A 16,072-nucleotide genomic window follows, 5' to 3' on the forward strand; every position below is an offset into this window, starting at 1 on the left:
TATTTAAGATTTGAATTTGTCATTGTAAATTCTTCAGTGGAGGTAACAAAGGCATCCGTGTTTTTTTTTCTTTCTTTTTTTTAGTAAATCGATATTTTTACATTAGGAAGAGGGGGAGTTCGGTTAAACCACCCAATGAACAACCTAATTTGATATCGAATTCGCCATCAACGAGATTCAAACCTAATACCTTTCATTACCAAGTGAAAACAAATACCACAAGACCGTAGTACTAAGTAGCATCGGTGCTTTTAATGAAGGAATCTAACAATGCTTGGAATGAAAACTTGTCATCCTTTTAGTTTAATTAATGTATGACGAGTTCAATACTTATGACTAAAGACTTGTTTGAAAACTTTTAAAATAACTGAAAGACATTTAGAAAAAAATACTTTTAGATTCCAAAAGTGCATGAAGTACTTAATGCTTATTGCAGGAAGCATTTTAAGTGTTTTTTCATAATTCACTTTTATTTTTAATAAGAACTGATTCTGAAAATATTTTTACCAAAATTAATATTTCGACAATGTTTTTGGGCCTTAAGTCGTTACCTCCACCAAACTGATTAAACTTTTGTATGGGCTTTGCAACTTGAGGCCATGTTCTTTCCTACCAAATTGTTGACAACTGTGTGGGGTACAAGACAACGACGTCGTCCCCAGCTCTACGCATTCCATTTCATCTCTCAGATTATTATAGGCACCTCCGTCACGTAGGGTTGCAGCCGTCCGCATCCTCAAATCTTTTGACGCTTTCTTCTCCCCAATCAAAAACCCTAATTTTTTATTTCCATTTTGATCCCCATCTTTCTTTTTCTAAAAGATATTTCAGTGCGTCGAGAACACAACGTAAATAGAAAATGTTATATACATTTGGTTGAAAAATTAAAAATGAAAAATTCAACTCATTATATGATTACACTTCTAGTACCGAGCAGTATTTCCGACACACTGAAATACCTCTCTTCTTTCTCTTCCCATTTTCCCACTCTTAATTCCGAGAAAATTCACTTTTTCGCTTTTTTTTTTAATACAAAATTATATTTCCCAAAAAGAAAAAACCACCAACCAAACCCAAAAGGCCAAAATTCGAAAAGAAACCTCCATAACAAAACAGCTCAGTCCAAAGGTAGAAAAGGAGCGACCTTTTTCGCAGTTGGGATTTCTAGGGTTTCTTTCGAGGAGAAATCTGAGCCGTTCGAGGGACGATCTGAGAACCCAACCGAATGGCATCGCAGGGCCAGGGAGGGATGGACCCTGCCGTGGTCGACGACATAATCAAGCGGCTCACGGAGGTCCGATTGGCCAGGCCGGGTAAGCAGGTTCAGCTCTCGGAGGCGGAGATCAAACAGCTCTGTGGCGCTTCCAGGGAAATCTTTCTTCAGCAGCCCAATTTGCTCGAGCTCGAAGCCCCAATCAAAATTTGCGGTAGGGTTTTTAGATACCCACATACATTTCGATATAGTATATAATTTATTTTCCTGAAATTTTTACTGGCACTAAATTCTATTTGAAAATTTTCCCTCTTTTGTGATTTTGCATGTTTTGATGGGTTTTTTGTGTGTGATTTTCTGATTGGTTTTCTTTTATTACTTGTCTGATATGAAATTACTTGTGGGAAATACTGTGGCAGATTAGATTTGAAGTTATTTGCGGTTGATATTGTAGTTTATGGCTTACCCATATTTATTTTTCTGTCGATTATCAAAGTTTTACTTTGAAAGGGAAAACATAAAATATGTTGCAGAAGTAGCTCAGCTTAGCTTTATCAGTGGCAAGCTACATTAGTAAATTATATACATACGGTGAATATGCGTGTTCATTTGCTGGTTATTGATGTTCTACTAAACAAGTGCTCGTTTTTCTTGTACAATGGGTTGATAGTTGTCTTGTATTTAATGTAGTTATGACTAGATTTTGGCTTTTTGATGATGTTATGTGCTGTTTAAGTTGGGGTCAATAACCCATTTCGTGTTAGTTTATTCCCATTTCCTGCAAAAATCTGGATATCCGACTCTAGTGTTTAATTGCTAATACTGCATTCGTAGAAGTAAGAGCTTGGAATTTTAAGTTGCCGAGCTATCATGTGTGTTTCTTTTCATAACTGTTTGTCCAATTTAATTGAAATCCTTGGTGTGCATTGTTCAATATTGTGTGCATTGAAACTATTGGTGTTTTTTTACCTTCATTTGGGGAAATAAGGTTATCATGTAACCATGATAAAACATTGACACAGGTGACTCGGTGCAATCTGAACTTAGGTTTTGTATGACAACAGTATAAGGGTTGAAGATTAAAAAATTATGCATCATACTATGACTGTGATTAGTGAGTGAGTAGATCAGTCAAGGGTTTGGTAGTTAATTATATAAAAAAATTTCCAGATTGTATCTCCAGATAAAGTCGCTAGTTTGCTCACTGTAGCCCATAGGTTTGTGGTTGTTTCGACTATTCTTTTAAGTTCACTGTTATACTTGTCCTTTTGTCCCAGGCTTTACGTTTCTGACCTGAGTTTTCCATTTTATCTACAGGTGACATTCATGGACAATACAGTGACCTTTTAAGGCTATTTGAATATGGTGGTTTTCCTCCCAGTGCAAATTATCTGTTCCTAGGTGACTATGTGGATCGTGGCAAGCAGAGTTTAGAAACAATATGCCTCTTGCTTGCCTATAAAATTAAGTATCCGGAGAACTTCTTTCTGCTGAGAGGAAATCATGAATGTGCTTCTATTAATCGTATCTATGGATTCTATGACGAGTGCAAGCGACGATTTAACGTGAGACTTTGGAAATCCTTCACAGACAGCTTTAACTGCCTTCCTGTGGCAGCTCTTATAGATGACAAAATTTTATGCATGCATGGTGGTCTTTCCCCTGATTTGACAAACTTGGATCAGATCAGAAACTTGACTCGTCCAACTGCTGTTCCTGATACTGGATTGCTTTGCGATTTGCTATGGTCAGATCCTGGTAGAGATGTTAAGGGATGGGGAATGAATGACAGAGGTGTCTCGTATACATTCGGCGCTGATAAGGTGGCAGAATTCTTAATGAAACACGATTTGGACCTTGTTTGTCGTGCTCATCAGGTTAGTGACTATTCTTCTTCCCTTTCGTTCTACTCAAGCTAACTTCGTTTGGAACTGAAACAAGTTCTTTTTCTGTAGGTTGTGGAAGATGGTTATGAGTTCTTTGCGGACAGGCAACTTGTTACAATTTTTTCAGCTCCCAACTACTGTGGTGAGTTTGACAATGCTGGTGCAATGATGAGTGTAGATGAAAACTTAATGTGCTCTTTCCAGATTCTTAAGCCAGCTGAGAAAAAATCCAAGTTCATGATGTCAACAAAAATGTGATGTTGCAATACCACTGCTCCAGTCTTGAACTAGGTCAGCTGATTATTGTTGCATTCACTAGCTCTGTGTGTGTGTGTGTGTCCGTGTCATGTTATCTATGTTATTGGTTTAGTTCTGTTGCATTTGTGTAAGTGAATGTGCAGCTATATGGGAATTATTACTTATTACACTAGCTGGGTGTGAGTGTGCCATGCCATATGCCATCTATGTTATTGCTTTACTTTTTTTAATTTTCCAGATGTGTGAAGGTTCATGTGCACCTATATGTGAATGTTATTAATTATTTGTTATTCTTCTTATCCTTGGAAGGCTTGTGTAGTTTACAAACTCTGTTAATTTATTTATTAATCTATAAATTCAAGCTCCATTGATTTCTTATATGGTCATCAATTAGTTATGTTGTTTATTTTTCCTATTTGTCTTCAAACATTTGGGACCACATTTCTTTAAACATGAAAACCGTGAAGATGCACGTTTGAGGTTTTACTTTGAAAAGGTAGGTTTATTTAATCTTTAGGAATTAACATATCTCAGCAGTTTTTATGCCATTTCACTGGAACCTAATATTTTTTCGGTAAGGGTTCTTTCTCTCCCCTCTCCCCCTCCTCTCAACTTTAGGAGATACATTTTCTAGTGTGACTTGAATTGTTGTCTTTCTTTAAGAACAGAAGCAAAACACTGGCCTTTCAATGAATATAATTTGGATTTCTTTAAGGCACTTTTTGCTTGGCAATATCATTGGATCATGTCTTCATCATTGGTCGTCTAGTGTCAAACTATGTGGTTTGAATAACCTTACAGTTGCTAGTTATCAGTTTGAAGACATTGTTTTGCATGGATCAATGGACGGATGTTCCCCTGCTACAACAAATTGTTTCAGACTTCGTTGTATTGCTAGCTACATGCTTGCCTCATGATCTGGTAGAAGTCATTACTATACTTAGGTCTTACTAGTCAGGACCAAATTTCCTTTCTCAATCATATGGACCAGTAATACTGCCACACATTTCCTATTGAGTTTTAAAATTTAATGAACTTTTCACACTTTCACAATAAATGAACTCACTCGACAATCATTGGTTTAAAAACAAGAAGACATGTTTTATGATATCATTGATCCTGGTTAGTCAGGTCCCAAGTATTGTCCATTACTAAGCAGTAGTATGGTATGAGTGGGTTGTTTTTTACAGTTAAGATGCACATTTTGGGTCGAGCAAACTGAGGTATTGCATAGTGTACTTGGTTTGTAATTTATTGATGCAAGTCATTTTGGCCCTATCTTAATGAGCCCAATTTCAACCCCTTTGATTTTTTACTATTCTGAACAGTGCTCGTAGAAAAGATCCTGTAGTTCCGGCGCTAGCCTTGTGATTATGCAGATTCTTGTTAACTTTGACTTGTTTATCGTGTGTTGACCGATTGCAATGCTAGTCTATGTGCTAATTGCAACACATCAGTCTGTAACTTTCTGCCATTTCCCTCTTTATTTACTTGTTTGTCCTCTTGCAGGCAGTTTTTCCCTTCTTTTGTGGGGCAACTTGGCGGAAAATGAAGGTTGGCCCACCTCAGAACTTTCCTTCATCTCTAGTAGAATCCAAGTACTTAAGCTGGGGAGAAGCTATGGAAGTTGGTTGTTGGGAGAAATACTCTGGAGTCGCCTGAGGCAGAAGCATTTTATATTTCCTCGTTCCCCTTTCTCTGTAATGCGTATTCCGCAACGTTTGTGTACATATAATTTGGTCTGTCGACGCAATGCTGTGCTTTCCATGGAGACCAACAGCAATGGCGTCATTTCACTCCCCAAAGAAGTCTCCAGTTTTCTTAGAGTATTAGCAATATAACTCATTGATTGAACGGTTTGTTAACGACGCTTTAAGCTTACTTTTGGTGTTAAGAAATGGTCAATTGCTACTGGTGGCTCTGTTTGTGTTGCATCTTATTATTTTGGTCAAGGCATCATGAATTTTGTTTTTTCCAATCTTGCTGATTTATATATGGCCGTTAATGTGAAGAAAATATATGGATCACAGTTTGACACGTGCATCTAAACGTTTCTTTTTGGGGGTGTAACGAATTACTTTTGCACGCGTTAGATTGTGATTTGCATTGCATTAAGGAGCCAAACACCCAAATCCTTTAATGGAAAGATAAATTTTTCAGTATACAGGAAATACAATCCGGTACATGAAGTGTTTGAATACAAATGATTGAATACTTAAAAAAAAAATCATTTCAACCATTTTTAATTTCAACCATTTTTATTATGAACTTGGTGTACGGGGCAGCGCTTTAGAACTTACAGAATCAAACGGCTGTGGCCAGTTTTGTTTAAGATATGTTTATTTATTTTGAATGAATGAAGTCTGTAGTATATCGAATATAAAAAATAAGTATTGATTACTTTTTTTTAATTTTTTTCTATCAAACGATAAATTTTATTTAATTAAATTAGATATTAAATTAGTAAAAGGGCTCACTTATTTTACCTCTCTGCCAGATTTAAAATTTTCGCCCTCCTTTTTTCAATTTCTCAGTAGGGTTTTTCCCATTCGACAAAAACCCTTTTTTTTTTAAATTCAAACAAATAAATCAAAAATTTTTAAAAACCACCACTTCCTTTTCGTGATTTTATTTCACAATTTCTTCGACCTCATTTTCAAAAACAATCCGAGAAATACTTACAACTGAATTTTCCGGGGAATTGGAGCTTGGTAGATTCGAAGAAAGAAGGAAAGAAAACACAAATCGGAAAAGTTGGGAAGAAAGAGGGGGACAATGAGTACTGGGTTGGATCCGTCGATGACTTTGCTGGCAGCAAGCGGCGGTGACACCGTGAAGCTCTTCGATGTGTCGGACAAGTCCGCCGATCCCCTCGTTTTGAGCTACACTCCTTCTCCTGGTTCCCACGTCAACTCGCTCAAGTGGAATCACACCAGTCAGTCTCTCTCTCTCTCTCTCTCTCTTACTCTCCCCCCTCAATTGGATGATGGGTTTTGCTTTCTGCTGTCTGTGTTTGTAGGCTTTGAAAAAAAAATTTGATCTTTGTAAACGAGAAAATTTTGGTCAATTTTTGCTGCATTTTCTTAGCTGCCAAACAGTGGGGTTAGTTTATTCGATGTGGGTTGTGTTTTGCAGATATGGTGGTGGCTAGTGCTGGAGATGACAAGAAGATATCGTTGTGGAATAAGAATGGGAAGAGCATGGGCACCATTCCGCTGGCCGGAACCGAAAGCGGAGACGGCATTGAGGTAATTCAGTTACAATTATATAATTGAAGTAGATTTGGTGTGACAGTAATGTGAAAAAATAAATGCTTGAGAGAATGTGTTGGGTTGGTAGTTGATATTCTGCTGGTGGAACTATTTATGCAGGAGTCAATATTGGCTCTCAGCTTCGGTAACAAGGTTTCTAGATACATCTGTTCCGGTGGAACCGGTCAGGTTGTAAGAATATGGGATTTGCAGAGAAAGCGATGTATCAAATGGTTGAGGGGTCACTCTAGTACGATTACGGGTGCAATGTACAATTGCAAAGATGAGCACTTGGCTTCCATCAGTCTTAATGGGGACCTCATACTTCACAACCTTGCATCTGGTGCAAGGACTACTGAACTCAAGGACCCCAATCAACAGGTTGTCTTCTCGTTGAATCTTTCCGCTGAATATTACCGTGGTCTTTGCGGCTTTGAGTCCTTAGTTTCCAACCTAATTGGTTGTTTGCTGGTTTTTAAGACCAGGTACTAAGAGTGCTTGACTATTCCCGGATTAGCCGACACCTTCTTGTGACAGCAGGTGATGGCGGGTCTGTACATTTGTGGGACACAACCGCTCGTAGCCCAAAGGTTTGTAGTAGGTTTAATCAAATATTGATGCTGTGCTGGGTTGTCTTGGTCTTTTGTGTTTGCATTCCCGTTGGGAGATGGAAATTAAATTTTGTTCCCGGTCATGGAAAACAGGCATATTTGAAATAGAGATTAGTTACGTTTCCATTTTTTTTTTGACAACTTTCCAACTCCCCAAACCCAAAGAGAGCATTGATCTTTGATAGCAGTAATGGTCAAGTATTATCCCTTTGTTAACTTTCTTGTTTATCACTTCCGCTGTATTAAATCTAGGCATTGTTGTTAAGTTGAAAAATACTCACTTCCCCCATTGACTCTTGTTTCTCTTAGTTTATGTTTTACTTATAATTGAATTGGTTTGTTTCTTTCTTCTGATCTTCCCTTTTTCAAATCTTTTATGCAGGTTTCTTGGCTGAAGCAGCATTCTGCACCAACTGCTGGTATCAGTTTCTCTCCATCTAATGACAAGGTCTCATAAATACATATAACTTTACATTTTGTAGTCCATTATTTTTTATAAGACAAGAAGGCTATTTATCATGTGCTACTAAATTGTGAAGATTTTTCTTAGAGTCAATATGTAGAGAGGTATTAACTAGGCCTTCTGATGTTCAAAATATTTTCCTCTTAATAGATGTTTGCTACAGTCGGGCTTGATAAGAAGTTGTATACTTACGACACAGGGTCGAGACAACCTTCACATTGTATTTCCTATAAAGCACCTTTCTCTTCATTGGCATTTAGAGATGATGGTTGGGTATTGGCAGCTGGGACAAGCAGTGGTGATGTGGTGTTCTACGATGTCCGTGGTAAACCAGAGCCTTTCACTGGTATTCGTGCTTATAGTAGTTCAGAGGTCTCTCTCTCTCTCTCTCTCTGCACTGTTCCTTGAAACATTGAATTTTGGAAAAACTTGTGTTGTCTCTAGTATTTTTTATTTTCCTATCCTTTATAAATTCCAAATTATTTAACACTAGGTGTCGTTTTCATTAGCAAGGATCAAGGTACCTCATCATGAGTATTAAGGGTCGGGCTCAAACTTTCGAGCATCCCTGGTTAGGTAGATATATCACAAGGATGTTCTCATGGGGACACACAATAGGGTGTTTAGTTTTTAACAAGTAGTCTACATGTATGATTCAGTAGGGTGTTTCACTTTGTTTGTACTAATCGTTTATAGTATTCATCAGGCTGTTACAAGTCTATGCTGGCAAAGGTCAAAACCTGTCGTTGTAAATGAAAGCAATTGTACTGTTGAGACTGCTCTTTTAGGAAATGCTGTTGAAGATTCAATCCTTATGCCAGACCAACTTCCTTCTGTGACTTCATCAAGTCTTCCTCTATCTATGGCAGTATCTAGTTCTCGAAATTCAGGCCGTTCAAGTTTATCTGCAGAGACATCTTCAGTTACAGCGGCTGGCAGTGGACTAACATCAAGCATACTTTGTGTATCTACTGGAGAGGATACACCACAACGAGGCCGTTTATGGCCTGGTGGAACATTGCATAGATTGCATCCTCCTCGATCTACTTATAACTTCAAGGATGATATGGAGGTGTTCTCCCCTCTTGTGGACGTTCATCCAATCACACCTTCTCTTGACAAACTTTGGGATGATGACAAATCAAAGAAGGATAATTTGTCCGGTAGGAGATTCCCTTTTGCAGAAGATGGGGCCAGTGATCATCCAATATTTGATTGGAAACCCAGTTCAACATCTAAACAGGTCTCAGTTATCCATATCTTTAATTTTCTTGGATGAATGCTTAATGTGAAATGTTCCAATTTTTTTTTTTTTTTTGAACAAACGATATTATCTACACTAAGTATAACTATTTTAATCTTCTTTACAATTGTTTTTTCGACTAACAAGTTCAGTTCTTACCATTATGATTTCTGGACTAGCATGTCTTTATTGTTCTGTAAATGGTAAACCAAATGAAATGTTAGAAGATTAAACGTAACCATGTATGCTAGGCAGCTAGAGTGTAGTTACTCCTAATTAGTAAATTCATTTGCTATTTTTGGGGTGGGGGTGTTAAATTTCATGATGCCTTTGTTGCATATGCATTGTCCTGAATGATAATTTGCGTTATTCCTTGGTGCAGGATGACATAAAATCGTCATTTGCACTATTAGAATCAACTCCTGCACCGTCTTCCAAGAGCGAAGACCCATCCATCACCCCTCCAGAAGCTTGGGGTGGTGAGAGATTTTCTGATAAGTTCCGCCAGCCAATCGCTTTTACATCTCGCATTGGGATGTCGGCTCAGACATCAGGATCAACTTTATCTGGACTGCCAGATATGTCTTTAACAACAAAGTTTGCAAATTTGCGCACCAAAGATTTGTCTTCCATTCAGGAGACTTCATTAGGATTTCCAGAACACATTTCTTCAAGTGCCATGCCTATGTCCCCTGGTAACAAAGCCCTCCTGGGACAGGCTAACCTTGATTCACTAACATCTTTGACCTTGCCTAGGAGATTCTCAACTTATGCAGAGAGGATAAGCACTACATCTAACTTCAATGATCGAACGTCCCCAGCAGTGAGTTCGCCAAAAACAAAGAAAACAGGAGCCGAAAGCAGAGAAGAACTGTTGAATAGCTTCCTGTCAAAGTCAGATACATCAACTGCCACAGAATCAGGGATTCTTCCAGCAGTGAATGTATGGGTAACAGATTTATTGGATCTGTCATCGCCTTTGATTTTGCTCATATTACATGCTTTCACCTCTTGATTTTATGCTGTCATTCAAATTGGAAACCAGTGATGGAATTTGTTAGGAGAAGCCACCACCGATGTTTATCATGTTGCCCTTTACTGTTGTGCTAGAATATTATTGTTAACTCGATGATGATGATTGTGACAGGGTGGAAGTTCACATCTCCAAAATGCATCCCAACAAGATGCACAGCAGGGAAGTTCCTTTACATTTCAGATTTTTCAACGTACTCTAGAAGAAACTCTCGATTCTTTTCAGAAATCCATACACGAAGATATGAGGAACCTTCATATAGAAATTTTAAGGCAATTTCATATGCAAGAGGTACGCATCTGCTATGTTGTTGTTCCCTTTTCATTTTCATGTAGTTCCTAATGCATTTTCTGGAATCATTTCACAGACAGAAATGTCAAATGTGATGACTGCATTGCTGGAAAACCAAGCTGAGCTGATGAAAGAAGTTAAGTCTCTCCGGAAAGAAAACCAGCAGCTCCGGCAATTGCTCTGAGCATCGGTGACAATTGTTAATTGTTTCGATTATTTTTTGTGGATTTGGGATACGTCTGTTGTTTCAGTGTTGTAATTTGCTCTCCATCAGTGGTCGTTTGTTCTATAGGTAGACTAGAATTGCTTCTCTCGGCCGGTGGGGCGAGGTTTAAGGAACAGGTAGAAATGCAAGTGCTATAGGAAGTAGAGTTTGTGAGCATGTACAGAATGATCATTCCCTGCTAGAATGAAGGCTTTGATTCGGGTGAAAATTATAAGCATTGTGATGTTTCAGCTCCTACTGCTCCACTCCTACTGTTACACAATCGAGCTCGTCTTCAATTCTCTTGGACGTGCTTTCAGGGTAGAAGATCCCGACTCGCATAGAGTATTGATGCACTTCCAAACGAGCACTAAGTCAGCGAACTTATGAGAGATCTTCAAGGGATGTTAACTAAAATGATTTGATTTTCTGAAAAGCATGACTGAAATTGCAGATATTATTGTCTTTCATACAAACAAATCCGTCGACAAAGAATTGAAACGTCTCAACAAGGTCGTGTCGTTATAGCGATACAGGGGTGAGGAAAATAGCCCCACCCTCAAACAAAACGCCGGCATAAATTTTAAGCCGGTATCTTGTTTAAATTGTGGCCGCTAAGAAACACCGACGCGAAATATAACGTACAACATGTAGCAGAAGCACGTTGAGGCAGTCGGCACTTAACCACTTCGGAGTCCATGGGATATTAGAACCGTTCATGGCTTTTCCCACGCGAATACAGAAAATCTTGAAGTTCGACAGACTTGCAAATGGGAGGCTTCAGCTTTGTACTACGCCTCATTTCTTGATGAATCTCAACACATCGCCAACAAGATGTAATGAACCAGTTACAAGGACCTGCTATATAAACTTTGGTTCCATGAAAACGAAAAATAAAAAAGTACATTAATCTCCTAAAAAACCAGCATTACCTGAAAACGAACAGATTTACTTTGCCGGACACTGTCCCTGAGCCATTGTATAGCTGACGGGAGAGACGGAAAAACGGCACTGTTTTCGCAACTTTTGACAGCGATTTCCTTATCATCTGTCAGTTCTTCACGAACAGTGCCTGCGCTATTGTCATCGCCTCCTATTAAAGTAAAAAATACAAACACTTCCAACTGGGAAATACAGTGCACTCCTGAATTATATGGTATGTGTGTGTGTGTACAAATGTTGTTTGAAGACCAAGTTAACTTAATTGACATTTTATGTTATAAGCCACGTACCTTTGTTACACATCATTAAATTTTCCCACACTTTTTGAAGAGCGAACTGCCACGACAAATCCACCTGAGAATCAGTCGGAGGCAAGGAATGCGATCCGACCTTGTGATTCACTGATGTGTTTGGTACAAACAGAGCCTTCTTGAAGTAGACACCTAAAACCATATCTCATAAGTTCCCTCGAAAAATAGTTCAAGATAGTTGAAGGAAGTTGAGGTACCGCCATAAAACCAATTGGCAATAGGGGAGTGGCCTAATTCCTTGTAAACCCGTCTAAACTTTCCAATCACGGATCCTCACAAAATTCATTGCAGATCAAAATATAAAGAACGAATCTGAACCTATAAATTCCCCTTAGATCTTCAAAACTTACTAGACAAAAATTCAGGGTATTACATCAAGTGATGCTTATGCTCACCGTGACTAGCACATGTTTTCATCAGGTTCGGAAGAAGCAACTGAGGATCCCTCACTGACATACAATTAAACAGCAATATCTGCAAGTTTTTATCAACATATTTTTCTTGGTAACAGTAAGAGGAAAATGAATATCTCCAAGGCTTGTAAAATAAAGCGTCTACCTGTTCTGAATTCTTCCTGACTGTTTCAATAGGGTGCCTCTGTACCCAATCATGTGATGATCTAGAAGTACCGGGTGGCTGAACAGAATGAGAAAACCATCTTGCGCATATTTCCATGCTTTCTGGGCTATGTGCACCGTCCAAATAAAACACGAGATCTTCAGGGCTTTCGCTGTTAATAAAGCGATCAGGGACTATTTGAGCCCGTCCTTGTAAACTGACTTTAGCAGTTAGTCCTTTTATGTATTGCTCCGGCAGAGAAGTCTGTTCCATTTGGATATGCATATAGATCCATCAACATAGATATCAAGAACAAAGCGGAGAACTGATTGCTCATAGAACTTACACTATGTTCAGGGTATTCAAGGTGACCGGTCCTCTGGAGCCATGTAGAGGACAGTGCAATAGCAAGACCAGCATTAACAAACTGGTGCTCGCCTTCAAGCCCAAGTTTTAAGCCATTCAGCATATTAGGATCCAACGGTCGTACGAGTTGAAGGGGTACCTGGAACCAGCATAATCTCTCAGTTCATCGAAGACGTATTCTGTGAGTTATCTATTTAGCTCATGTTCCTTCCAACATAGTACTTATGACTCAACAACTTTGTAGTCCTTAAAGAACCTAAATTCAGAATCCTACGGCTTCCGATAAAACAAACGTATCCTAGGATTGCAGAAGAATGCAAGTTGAGACTTAAGCAGCAAAGGGTGCCAGTGAAGGTTTAAGAGCATGTCAGTATTTAAAGGGGTTCTTAAAACAACAATGTGCACAGAACGTATCTCAAAACTTTGATATAATTATCTGTTCGTTAGGAGTTCATCTACTTATTAGATGACCGCTTGTATATTACAGTTTTTCTAGAAGAGACATCAAATTTCTTACATTCTGTATCATGCATTTTCAATTCTGGGGGAAACAAAAATCAGTGAAGGGTAATGTCATGCAACCTACATCCAACCGAGAAGCCTTCTCTTCCAGTACACGCATTGCTTCATCAGGTTGAGGCACAGTCAAGGCAGGAACCCTAGACTGAATTGAAAGCAAAAGCAATGGGCACAGTAAAAGAAGTGAGTGTAAGTTCTGTGAGACATATTACCAGTCATCATATGCATATGAAAAGTGTAATTTTAACGAAAACCTTGAAGATTCCAGCCTTCTCCCCCGCAATTGCTCCCAGAGTATTTCCTATTTATAGCATTCAACAAAGAAAACAGAATCAATTATGCGCATTAGACATCTGTGGACATGTATTAATCTTTGTATATCGTGTTGCTAGACAATCTGGACCACACATTCAAGCCTCCACTTGATCAATGGCCCAAAATGACAGTTCGACACCAGAACATGCCAGCTAGTTATTGTATCGCATTGCAAATACAGAAAACATTTGCATATGTTCTTTGTATTTATATTTTCAATTAAAATGTTTCAATTACTCACATGTAAATACATAGGTTTGAGAAAACACTAACCAAGAATCTCCATGTGGTCATATCCGAGGGAAGATATACCACAGACAACAGGTGCCTGAACCTGAAACGTTAATGCATCCGTACTCGGTTATTGTCAAAGTAAGCGAATTAATGAATTTCGTACTCAAATACCATTTCACATACCACATTTGTTGCATCAAACCTACCGCCTAACCCAACCTCCAAGATAGCGACGTCTACCTGCATAGAAGATTAAATTAAAAGCAACATTTCTGATTCACATCATCGATATCAGTAACATTTCTGGAGAGGAAGGATGTTACATGGAAGCAACTAAGAAGATACGCTCCAAACCTGTTCTTCTGCAAATATTTTGAAGGCAAGCAAGGCAAGGAAGCGAAAGTAGGTAGGCATTGGTATATCGTCAGTAGCTTTTTCCTGCATTTGAAATACAAAGTTTTACATTGATCAATACATCGCAGAACGAAAAAGTGCTAATTCACAATTACAAACACAGGCATCGAAATATTAGAAAGACGCCCAGCAAAGATAAAAGGAAAACCAAGCACGGATTACCTCAAGTCTCTCGAAACACCACCAGAAATATGCTAAAAATCTCTCTTCATTGATGTCCACACTGTAGCAATCAACCAAAACAAGAAAATTTAATTTTTTGAAGGCAAACACATTGCATAAAAACTTACAAAACTTACTTGGTAACATGGCAGTTATATGAAAACAACTAGGCCTACGCTTACCCTAAACTCACCCATCCAACCGAAATCTTTCTCGAACATCAATGAGATGAGGAGACGTGAAAAGTCCAGTGCGAAAACCGCAATGGCGTAATATCGACTCTGTGAAGGTGCAGGTGGATCCCTTTCCAATCCCCAAAACAAGAAAACAGCAATCAGTCCCACATCATACATAAACAAGTAACTAAAGCCAGTGTATATATACAGTGTCACACTGCTAAAAAAAAGCTTGTATCTTCACCCTAAACCACATATTATACAATAAAGGGTAGTGATTTTTAACGCTTCCCTTGAACCATCTGCGCTCTAAACTGAATATATTACAATTTTTTCCGCACTCACAAGTCACAAGAGAAGTGTGAAAATTACTAAACTCCAAAATTGTGTATATACCTTGCCTTTGGTGCCAGCAACGTGAATAATCTTCATCTGTGCAATTGGCTCCTCCAACTCCAGAATCTGCATGTTTTATTACATAAACGCCATTAATTACTCGAATTTGCAAACACATGAGCTCAAATACGACGTCGCTTAACCAGTGAATAAAGCTCAGTATTTTTCAGAAGCGAAAGAAAATTTACTTTGAGATAGTCGAAGAGGAGGTCGAAGCGGTCGCCCTTGTTGCTCTTGTCGGCACGACTGCGTTTGGTGATCAAGGAGGATAGAGCGGCCAATGCCTTCTCGTAGGGAGTTGCCGGAGGCGGCGCCGAGGAGCCATTGCCGCCTGCATGCAAAATAACGAGTGAATAGATAGGACGAGGAGGAGGAGGAGGAAGAGGGGGTCGTATAATTTCGTATTTACCTGCTTCCACCATGGCGAGCGGAGTGGTTGGTTTAGATCTGAATCGAAGGGAGAGTAATATGTATAGAAGGTGAGTATTTAAGCGCTAAAAGATTAAGGGATTGGAGTTGAAAGGTTGAAAATATAAGGAACAAAGACATGGTGACGTGATGGATTAGCAAACGAACAAACCAAACAATTTTCTGCTGGGCGCAAATACCCTCTGCCAAGCCTGTCATAGTTAGTTAAAGACCTAACCGCCCGTGACTCGGGCTAGGGACTCCGCTCCTGGGAACTTGGACACCCATGCTGGAGGCCACGCCAAACCTCCTAAGCTAGTTTCGTGTCACTTAGTACTACGATCTAGTTGTATTTTTCTTTAGTTGTAAAACTAGGAGCAAGAAGTCTCAGGTTCGATTCTCGCCAAAGACGAATTAAACTAAATTATTGCTAATTCATTGTGAGACTTAGCTCATCCCCGACCTCTTTAGTGTAAATAAGATCATTTGTTAAAAAAATAATCAAATCATCCGAGTTTTTTTGGGTGAAAATTGTCCGAGTTAAAAAAAAAAAAAACAAAAGAAAATATGATTGTGGTGATAAAATAAAGTTTGAGGTTCGATTCTCGTCAAATGCGAATTGAACTACATTATTGCTAGTCAGGTGTAAGGTTTAGCCTTAGTCCATATTTTATCATTTTAGTGTAAATAATATCGTTTCTTAAAAATAAAATAAAAAAATCAAATCGTCCGAGATAAAAAAAACAAAAGAAAATATGATTATGATGAAAAAATAAATCGATCCAAATAATATAATATCTTGATTAGGCCGCAATTT

General features: G+C 38.6%; 3 protein-coding genes across 9 annotated transcripts; 2 read left to right on the plus strand and 1 right to left on the minus strand.

Annotated features, from left to right (window-relative positions):
* The first annotated feature begins 1,079 nt into the window (after nt 1-1,079).
* LOC137720352 (serine/threonine-protein phosphatase PP1 isozyme 4-like) lies at nt 1,080-5,270 on the plus strand. Its single transcript, XM_068459412.1, has 4 exons — nt 1,080-1,427; nt 2,531-3,090; nt 3,169-3,390; nt 4,867-5,270. The coding sequence occupies exons 1-3, from the start codon at nt 1,226-1,228 to the stop codon at nt 3,355-3,357; spliced, it is 951 nt and encodes a 316-aa protein (XP_068315513.1). The 5' UTR covers nt 1,080-1,225; the 3' UTR covers nt 3,358-3,390; nt 4,867-5,270.
* Nucleotides 5,271-5,912: 642 nt separating this feature from the next.
* On the plus strand, nt 5,913-10,905 carry LOC137720575 (protein NEDD1-like). The gene is made up of 10 exons (XM_068459660.1): nt 5,913-6,292; nt 6,493-6,605; nt 6,729-6,989; nt 7,094-7,198; nt 7,602-7,667; nt 7,833-8,054; nt 8,389-8,925; nt 9,308-9,868; nt 10,073-10,249; nt 10,326-10,905. The coding sequence occupies exons 1-10, from the start codon at nt 6,133-6,135 to the stop codon at nt 10,431-10,433; spliced, it is 2,310 nt and encodes a 769-aa protein (XP_068315761.1). The 5' UTR covers nt 5,913-6,132; the 3' UTR covers nt 10,434-10,905.
* A 154-nt stretch (nt 10,906-11,059) lies between these two features.
* LOC137720576 (folylpolyglutamate synthase-like) lies at nt 11,060-15,407 on the minus strand. 7 transcript variants are annotated; one of them, XM_068459667.1, is made up of 16 exons: nt 15,257-15,407; nt 15,036-15,178; nt 14,848-14,913; nt 14,469-14,578; nt 14,276-14,336; nt 14,054-14,137; nt 13,883-13,939; nt 13,739-13,799; nt 13,405-13,451; nt 13,218-13,295; nt 12,612-12,770; nt 12,266-12,529; nt 12,103-12,181; nt 11,687-11,839; nt 11,387-11,526; nt 11,060-11,315 (listed from the first exon to the last, which is right to left on the minus strand). In XM_068459667.1, exons 1-16 carry the CDS (start codon nt 15,267-15,269, stop codon nt 11,253-11,255), a joined length of 1,578 nt encoding a protein of 525 aa, XP_068315768.1. In that variant the 5' UTR covers nt 15,270-15,407; the 3' UTR covers nt 11,060-11,252. The 7 variants fall into 7 exon arrangements, with proteins under 7 accessions (XP_068315768.1, XP_068315767.1, XP_068315766.1 ...); XM_068459666.1 differs by having other exon boundaries at nt 11,060-11,312; nt 11,387-11,547; XM_068459665.1 differs by having other exon boundaries at nt 11,387-11,547.
* Nucleotides 15,408-16,072: the final 665 nt, after the last annotated feature.

This window comes from Pyrus communis, chromosome 16, assembly GCF_963583255.1.
Source record: "Pyrus communis chromosome 16, drPyrComm1.1, whole genome shotgun sequence".
Lineage (NCBI taxonomy): Eukaryota > Viridiplantae > Streptophyta > Magnoliopsida > Rosales > Rosaceae > Pyrus > Pyrus communis.